The sequence below is a fragment of the Alosa pseudoharengus genome, unplaced genomic scaffold (genome assembly GCF_046254945.1).
Source record: "Alosa pseudoharengus isolate Yale_2024_CS ecotype anadromous, Long Island Sound unplaced genomic scaffold, YU_APseudo_1.1 YU_APseudo_1.1_scf_11, whole genome shotgun sequence".
In the NCBI taxonomy this organism is placed as follows: domain Eukaryota; kingdom Metazoa; phylum Chordata; class Actinopteri; order Clupeiformes; family Clupeidae; genus Alosa; species Alosa pseudoharengus.
Genome location: NW_027468576.1, coordinates 30,233,065 through 30,242,330, shown reverse-complemented (window position 1 = coordinate 30,242,330; position 9,266 = coordinate 30,233,065). Strand labels below are relative to the sequence as shown.

General features: G+C 38.8%; 2 protein-coding genes across 3 annotated transcripts in view; one reads left to right on the top strand and one right to left on the bottom strand.

Annotated features, from left to right (window-relative positions):
- Window positions 1-3,516, top strand: part of wwtr1 (WW domain containing transcription regulator 1) — a 42,219-nt gene extending 38,703 nt beyond the window's left edge. For both annotated transcript variants that reach the window (XM_076278827.1, XM_076278826.1), the window contains exon 6: window positions 312-3,516. In XM_076278827.1, coding sequence (XP_076134942.1) covers window positions 312-490 — 179 coding nt within the window. In that variant the 3' untranslated portion in view covers window positions 491-3,516. The remainder of the gene's footprint in view (window positions 1-311) is intronic.
- Window positions 3,517-6,013: 2,497 nt separating this feature from the next.
- tm4sf4 (transmembrane 4 L six family member 4) lies at window positions 6,014-8,915 on the bottom strand. The gene is made up of 5 exons (XM_076277650.1): window positions 8,675-8,915; window positions 7,943-8,032; window positions 7,494-7,630; window positions 6,950-7,133; window positions 6,014-6,563 (listed from the first exon to the last, which is right to left on the bottom strand). Exons 1-5 carry the CDS (start codon window positions 8,846-8,848, stop codon window positions 6,546-6,548), a joined length of 603 nt encoding a protein of 200 aa, XP_076133765.1. The 5' UTR covers window positions 8,849-8,915; the 3' UTR covers window positions 6,014-6,545.
- Between the last annotated feature and the right edge of the window lie 351 nt (window positions 8,916-9,266).

Sequence of the window (9,266 nt, the reverse complement as noted above, 5' to 3'; positions counted from 1 at the left end):
CTGGTAGATTAAACCACTCAATGTCTTGAAAAAGCCCGGATAGCCACAAAAGTTTGTTTTACAGCAGGAAGGCAAATATTAGTTGGGTATTTTCAATACTATTTGAACAGTGGATATTAGAATAAAATAATAAAAATAAAACTGAAGAGGGGCAGTATCTGACGCAAAATGTTTCAAACTTACCAGAACCAAACTTACCTGACCAAATACACATTTGTCCCCATAAGCACAAGGACATGTATGCAACATTTCATTTATGAACATCATTAATAAGTTCCTGTTTTTTCCCCTCTCTTTCTCTCTCTCAACAGGAGAAAATCTGGCTCAGGGCAACATGAATGTTCCACAGCAGAGCCGTTTCCCCGACTTCCTGGACTCCCTGCCGGGCACCAACGTAGACCTGGGCACCCTGGAGGGGGCCGACCTCATGCCCATTCTTGATGTGGAGTCGGTCCTCAACAAGAGCGAGCCTTTCCTCACCTGGCTTTAAAACGGCAAGGAAGTCAGACCGTCAACACACACTAAAAAGACTTTATTTTGCTACCTTTCTTATTATGTAAAAATCTGTGAACTCTTCTCCTCAAAGGTTTTTACTCGCGTGTAAAAGCATTGTTGTCATTAACTCATTGATTATTCTTCCGCGAATAGCTACCATGTCACAGTGAAATCCCTCTGAATTCTGAGCTGAATGCAGACACTAACCAAAGGTCCCTCATCACGCCAAGAACAAAGCTGAACATGTCCAGTCATGGCTCACCAAGAAAATGGAACAAAGTTATCATTTTATATAACGTTGGAGATAGCATTCATTTTTAGCACGCCGTATTTAGAATAAAAGGAAATCTATAGCATTCCTGTTTCTGTGTAGGGGTGAGACAAGCATGGCAATGGGGAAAGGGCCGCCTGTAGGTCTTCCCGAGCTGTATTTTGAAACCAGGAGCAGGGACACACACAGCCAGTAGATGGAGCCACATTATACAGTAAAATGGAAGCCCACGCCTGATCCAGCAACACCCCAATTCAGCGTCTGATTAAACTCTGAAGTCTTCGAGGCCTTAGGGCTTCCCTCGAACAACAATGCAGCCTTATGAACAAAGTATTTTTTCTTTCTTCTTTGTGTTTTGGTTACACTTTAGTTAACAGTGGCCAACCTCTTACTTTGTAGTGCTTATGTGAATACTGTGCATGAAATACTCCACACGCTGGGACTCCATGATCGCGCATTTAGACCATGGTGGCTTGTTTAAAAAATGTGATGTGTGTGTGTGTGTGTGTGTGTGTGTGTGTGTGTGTGTGTGTTTGTGTTTATGTCATGCAGCAATTCATTTGTTCAGTGGCTATACACACAGTATCCACATTGGCGAGTGCGTAAAGAATTAGGGCACCAGAACGTTTTAAAAAGTGTTGCCTCTTTTTTGCATACTTCTCAGAAAAATACCAAATCATTTTTCTACTGTGTGCCATGTTACTATAAAAGCTTTAAAAGGTGAATTTTTATTCAGCTAAACTTCTAAAGAAGCAATATTTTGTCAGCATAACTGTTCTAAGCTGATTTAGCTTTTCTATCACTAAAGCTCCATGTCTCTGAAATGCAATTTGTAGACATAAGTTTTGTATCAAGTTCTTTTATACTGCTTACAGTATTCTTTTTTATATACTGTAAAATAGCCTAGATGAGTTTCTTGCATCTGGTGCATTTATGACTTTTAATATAGAGTTAGCATTTTTAGTATTTATCAAGAGCTATGATTAATTTTTAGAGAGAGATTTTAGTAGTTTTTTTTTATTTTTTAAATGAAATTAAAATTTCAAAGCACTACAAATCAGCAAGGGATTCAAGATATCTGATGAAGTGGGTATTGAAGTTAGATCATCTAGATCATCATTTTTAGTTCCTACCTTTTGTTTTGGTTCTGGTTGAATGTGTGGCTTTGATAATCCTTTATAGAAGCAAATTGACCCGTCTGATCCTTGTTGTTTTCTAAATTTGGTCTCAGAAAGTCGGGTGATGTGCTTCTCAGAGGAGAGCAAGAGTGTTCTAATACCTGCAGGGAATAGACAAAGATAGTATTTTGTATACCCGAGGTAATTGTGTCAGCGGTTCAATGGGACTGATTGATTTTTTTTGTTTGTTTCTGTTTTCAAACTGGATAATCACATCGAAGCGAACAACACAATCTAGTCTTCCTCTCTGTGGTGGTGTTAAATCCAGTTTGATATTTCTTTTCTACATTTGTCTAAATTCATTTGTACTTGCATGTTGAATGAGATATATGCTATTCCTAACCTTGGTGGACTATTGCACCATTCTGTATGGTGACTTAACTGTATCGGGGATTACATTATGGGATGTTTCGGGGCGGAGCGGGTGAAGACACACACTCTCACACACATACACACTAAAATGACAGCACAAGGTGTGAGAAATGAGCAAAGAGGACATAGATGTGAGGTCACACACACATGACACACACTCACACTCGGAGACACACAAACACACACTTACCAAAATGGCTCATGACGTCCTTCACACGTTTAGGACTGATTGGCTCAATGCTGGGTCTGAGCTTGTGAACATAATGGATGCCTATAGGTCGTGCTGGTCCTCCTATATCTCTACAGAGGACAGGACAGCCACTTGGGATTGATGACGCCCTGTTTTGTGGACTATGCTCTGGGGTTCAAAAGTGGGGTCTACCGCTCCCCCTTCAACACTTAAGGGGCCACCTTATGAACAGGGCTGAAGCAAGAGCTGCTTTTAGGAAAGTGCTTTTCCTAACAAGCTCTTAAACAATTCAAAAGGCTTTTCTTTAAAAAAAAAAATGGCATTGTTTTTTTTTCTTCATTTGTATTAGATATGTATTAAAATGTTATTCCAGAACAAGGTCATGCTAGAGTTGTCACTGTGGGCATTGCAGAGTAACACAAATGGCAGAGAAGACAAGAGAGGCAGAGGACAGGTCAAGCTTAAAAGAATGAATACGACTATTGCTGTACTGAGAGATACACTTGTGCTTTAGTTTATTTATATAAAAATATATATATACATTTATATATACCGGTGTGTATATATATTTATATATATATAAATAAAAGTAAAACTGCTGCAGTGATGGGGATGCCACTTTGGGTAAAAAAAATGATATACTGGTATGTGTAGCATTCACACAATGCAGAGATATACTGGTATGTGTAGCATTCACACAATGCAATTCTGCATAGTGCAACATTCTGCTACACACACATATGGAGTACTTTTTTATTTTCTAAAGAGTAGAATAACAGGGTATGTGGATGTTGAAGGCATGCTAGAGCTCTGCAATCACACACTCTCTCTCACACACACTCACACATCCATACACACACACATAAACTAGACTGCAGTTTACTGTATCCAGGATAAGGCAGTGTGAAGTTCATAAACAATGTCACCTCATCAAGAGGTCTCTAAAACTAAAATGTCTTGTAACTTGTTAAAAAATCAAATAAAAAATGGTTCTGCACCACTTATGTTGAGTTATTTCCGTGTTGATTTATTCAGGGTGTATTTAGACATGGACAGTACATATTAATGCACATAAAAATGTAAATGCACCAGAATTAGCCTAAATGGCCACATTGCATCTGTTGTCCATGGGCCGATGTTAACAGGCCAAATGTGCCTAAAAGAAACTCTACACATCATTGTAGACCTAAAAGATAAAATGACACTTTGCACATACAACGTATTATGGAAATATCACAAAAAAATGAAAATAAACTTAACCCACAATAATAAAATGAAGGAAAGAAAAGAGAGCATGGGGCAGCAGTCACCAGATAGCAGCGTGGTAGGCTATGTGTTTGTTTTGCGTATGTTGATAGGTCTGGTTGCTGATTAGCCACTTCTTTAGATTGGATTTATGTATGTTTTCATTTCTCTAATATAGGATGGTATTGTGTTCCACTCATTTGCAGCTCTAATAGAAAATGCCGATTGGCCAAAACTACTTTTTCTCAGCTGAATTACACAGTCTCCTTGTACTACACTATGTGTAGATCTGTAAGTGGGTGGATTTGTTTAGTTGTTTACTGAATGGTCAATGTTCTGTTTCTCAGGTATGAAAACATATGGTCATCTCATGTCATTATACACATTCAGGCTCTGAATGAGCTGTGGGCTTGTACAATTCTACCTGACTACAATTCCAGTTAGAAACAACCTGACCAGTAGAGGTCAGTATGACAATGTGTCTTAAAGGGACACCAGGCAAGCTTGATGCTTTTTCTCTACGAAACTCCCCCTCGCTCGGTCTGAAGCTTTTTTCCTTTTCTTTGCATCTTCCGTCAAGGGTTTTCGCTGCTTCTTCACTGGCTCTGCCATTATACACACGTTTGCAACAATCGCTAGAGTTTCGTTAGCCTGCCTCTGTGCTGTATGCAGGATGTAAACTGATCCTGCTTCGGTCGGCGGGTAGGATAGGCTACACCGAAGTGGGATATTCTTCTTACAGGCAGTAGGGGCGGGCGAGAGTCTTCATTCGCCCTGTAATGAGTCATTTAACCATATACCAACTTACGAAGATGATTAATTAACACGAAAACGTTGCCTGGTGTCCCTTTAAAGGAAAATGCCACAATTGTTGGGAAATTTGCTTATTGGCATCTACCCCATAGTTAGATAAGAGGATACATCCCCCTTCTCTTCTCGGTATGTGCAATAACTCAGTCTGACATCCCTCACTGTTAGCGTAGCTTAGCACATTGTTTTTCAACCACTGTGCCGGGGCACACTAGTGTGCCGTGAGAGATCATCAGGTGTGCCGCAGAAAATTACCCAAATGTCACTACTGGTCCAGAAAAGCAACTGTTGCATCAAAGAATTTATAACCACATGCTCTCATTGATTGTATGATTGCACTATTTGTGGTATGCAGGCATTGTACAACGGGGCCCCATATCACAGAATCATCACATATCCAGTTCATAACAACAATTAAATTAGATATAGTCACCTACAAATGAAACAGAGGGCGCTTGTATTATTGAGCAGGTCTTGCATAGAAGCCATAATAAGGCCATATCTGTGTATTATTTGAAATTTTAGGCTATGGTATGTTTATTTTTTCTTCACACAGGATGTTAGTGTGCCGTGGGACATTTTAAGTGTCAAAAGTGTGCCGTGGCAAAAAAAAAGTTGAAAAACACTGGCTTAGCATATAATTAACTGGAAGTGGGTTACACCAGAGCCATATCTTCCAAGCTAGAGTCACATGAGGACAAATGCAGTTTCATCTCTCATTAGCCTCCCTTGGGGACCGCACCCTGCTATAACACGACAGTGAGTGATCTGATTGGAGATGCACAATAATAGATCACATTTACCCCCAATATTTATGAACAGGTAGCCTACAAACAAGAACAGTCGGGCATCTGCACACTCTGCCTTGTTAGATCATATTAATCAAAGTGAAACCAAATTGCAGCATCTGCTGTCTGAGCCGGATTTGCATCTGAGAGGGCCGAGATATGGTCACCCTCTGTCCGTCTTTATAAACATTTGATTGATGTAGGCCTACTGTTAAAGACACACACACAGATGTATGGACAGACCCCATTACAATACTCTCATTAAGAACAACAGAAATTGTGAATCTTTGTGAAAATGTTTGTTAGCTGGTGTGTTGGCTTACTTGCTCTCTTCTTTAAAAAAAAAAACGAAATTCTCTCAAAACAGTATAAAACACAAGGCACCACAAAGCATGTTGATCCACACCCATCAATGAGATGCTCACTTGATACCTGAGTACAGACGCTCTTGTCCTGCCATGGCTATGTAAATAGCTCTAAGCTGATTATGGCTGGTCAGTTGGCCATGCACATCATGTGCCATAAGGCAGAACAGAACTAGACCATAAATGGCCCCTATAAAACTCCATGACAAAAGCACCACAGAAACAGCTTGGGGAAACAGTGTTTACTCAAAGTAGAGGAAGCAAACAATGTCTGTCTATTAATGAGAACAGCACGGCTGTAAAGTTGCATAAGCCCTCAAAGCAAATGAGGAGGAGCAAGATACGAGAACACATCTCACTCTGGTGAGAGGAACAGGTAAGGCTGGTAAATACAAGTTGCCACCACATTATCAAAAGGTTGTGAAATATTTTACAAGTTCTTGAGGAAAACAAAGTCAGTGACTTAAATGATTGGAATTCGTTTTACAAAAATGTTACTGAAAATGATATGCGTCATAGCTCTACAATGCACAGTGTAATGTTGAATGTTTATGTTTCCTTTAAAGTTGATGATAGGTGAGAAGTTTGTGATTTAGAAGAGGAAGTAAAACCTCTAATAGCTCTTGAAGCCAAAACTGTTTGTGCAAAAATAAATATTTACGAGTGAAAGAGCAGGGTTTTGGCCCCTTTTGCCATCATACGATTTTCCATCAGGCAAAATATAGGAATCAGTTACAAAAAAGTCAGTTTTAAAAAAGCACAGTTAAACATTATAAATACATGAGTAAAACACAACTCTAGGACTGATGCTACTTCTCAGTTGTTGATCCTTCAGGCACCTTCACTACTCTGGAAAACAAAAACACACAACAAAAAAAACAGTTCAGATAAACATATACATTATTATAATATTGAAAAAGTTCGACAAAATACAAAACTGACAAATATTAGTATCTATTATTAAATAATAATTGAAGTAGCACAGATACAATATAAGAAAAATGTAAATATTTAAATATAACTTATTTCCTTTACATTTGTGTCTGCCATTAAGTGCTTAGTTCCTGTGTGCCCCACGTATGCAAGAGTCTCTCTCTCTCTCTCTCTCTCTCTCTCTCTCTCTCTCTATATATATATATATATATATATATATATATATATATATATATATATATATATATATATATATATATGTATCTGTGTGTGTGTGTGTGTGTGTGTGTGTGTGCTCTCACCCCACAGCATCCACAGCAGTCCCCACAGATGGTGCCAATGATGCCGTTGATGGCCTGGAAGCCGCAGAGGGCGACCTGCACCAGACCCATGGCCAGCAGCATGGAGAAGAGGGTCAGATGCCAGGGTACAATGTCAATCGGCTTCTCACACTGTATCCAGAGGTCGTGGTTCGACAGGTAGTTTCTACAAAAGCCCACAGGCCACAGAGGGATAAGACTCTTGGAGCAAAGCAGCACACGTATGCCTGTAGGTCTACAGGTTACTGCAACATGGATATTACTCTTGTACTTTTATTTTCCAGGTAGGACATACTGATGTTTGAATTCTGCATAAATACTGTATGCTTCAATCTTATACTCAAAATACAATCAAATCACAGGTAATAAAACTGCCCAGCATTAGAATAACAACAAGAGTAAAGGATGTGTCTTATTTGAGTCAAACGTGGGCCTATACATCTTCATAATTAATTGACCTAAATCCAGTGTGCGGTGTAGTAACAGTGTTTTTATTCTATAGTGGTAAAAGTTATGTGCCCCTTACCCCTCATTAAATGGGTATGCCCAGGTGCCATTTTTAATTTGGCATATGGGTCCCCTGTTGATGGCGACTGCAGAGATGATGACGGAATAACCAGCTCCTACTACACCAATAGCAGCAAATATGATCGAGGTGAACATCTGAAAGAGAGCAAGGATGAAAAACAATTGAAGAGATTGGAGATATTTGATCTGATTTTCATGTGATTTTCAATCAAACATTTAGCCATATTATGCCAATGACAATGGAACAAAAATATTTAATTTGAGAGAAATTATAGGAAATGATATAGTTATATAGAGAAAACGATGGGAAATTATATAGTTATATACCCATATTGCTTAGAGTTATATCTATGTGATTGCATTTGTTTCTATTAGTGTTTATGTGTAATATCTTTGTTTTTGCTGGTTGTGGATGTTTATTTGAGAGAGCAACTGGTAGTCTCTTACCGCAAACCTCTTGCCACAACTCTCATTTCCACAGCAGCCACAGCAGTCATTGTTCTTCAGACCCAAGAAGACTAGAGCTGGAAAAATCATCTGGATATTGGGGACATTAAGAGTTACACACAACATAGCACATTGAAAGCTGTTCAGTTAAGGTGATTTAGATTAACTGCACATATGTGTGAATATGCTGCTGTGTTTTCTTTTCATGGGAGACATTTCAGGACTGTTTTTTTATATATATATCTTTTAATCATTTTACACATTTTAACTTCAGACCTTCACATTTAAAACTGTTTAAAATGTTCCAAGTAATAGTGTACATTCAGGAAATTACATTTACTTAACCTTATAGTTATTTGTAAATGTCTAATTATTTGTCCCCATGTAGCAAACCTTCTTTTCAAAATGACCTAAAGAATGTGGTGATTGTATTATTATAGATTATTTCAAATTAATTTGTTCTTAATAATCCGATATTTCATGTACATTTACCTACATCTAAATAAAGATAATATGCAAATCATTTACAGACACACCTAGACATATAGGCTAAGACATTTTGTTTTCATGCCTATCTGACTTTAGTATACAGTAGTTGTCTTTTTTTCTAACCCATATACATCTCCCTGTTCAATCAGTCAGATTAAGTCTAAGAGACTAAGTACATTTCCCTTGTATTATCAATTAATTCCATATAGTGATACAATATTTGTCCATCAATAATTCTCTCACCAAAACGCCAGAGCCGAAGATCCCTCCAAAGTACCACACCTCGTCTGTGATGTGGTCATTGTTGTCAGCGACGAGGCCTCCGGGGAAAAAGAGCAAGATGTTGCAGAGCAGACACAGGATGGCCAGAGGGATGAGAGTGATGCCCAGGCACTTAGCACAGCTACCAGTACACATGGTTCAACAGGAAAGGCTACCGCAGCCTTGAAAACAGTCTCCGACAAAATCACACTGTGTCCCCTCAAGCAAAGACGAATACTAGTTCCACAGAAATCCACAGCTCAAATTGACTGAGTATCAGTTGAGATGCAGACTATATATAGTCTCCACGGGAGATGATGTCACTGCCTTAAATTCAATTTACACCGGTTATTTCACTATGACAACCATGGCTCTGTTAATGTTCTACCATGGGGTTGGTCTGCTGCCGCTATCGGATCATTCCAGAGAGGGTTGGTGGATGTCGTGACAGTGTGGAGGAGTGCACAATTTAACACTCCTGTTTTGTTCAATTTCCATGAATGGTGTAATGATTGTATGTCTGTCTGATCAGGTGAAAATAGTAAAAACACCAGATATTTCTATGGACACTTAA

Bases quoted from the DNA above. Each gene is read 5' to 3' on its own strand.
- tm4sf4 (XM_076277650.1), bottom strand. From the start codon at position 8,848: ATGTGTACTGGTAGCTGTGCTAAGTGCCTGGGCATCACTCTCATCCCT. The intron at 7,631-7,942 runs GTAAGAGACTAC...GCTCTCTTTCAG, and splicing joins GTTGTGGCAAGAGGTTTGCG to ATGTTCACCTCGATCATATT. The intron at 7,134-7,493 runs GTAAGGGGCACA...GGGCTTTTGTAG, and splicing joins GCATACCCATTTAATGAGGG to AAACTACCTGTCGAACCACG.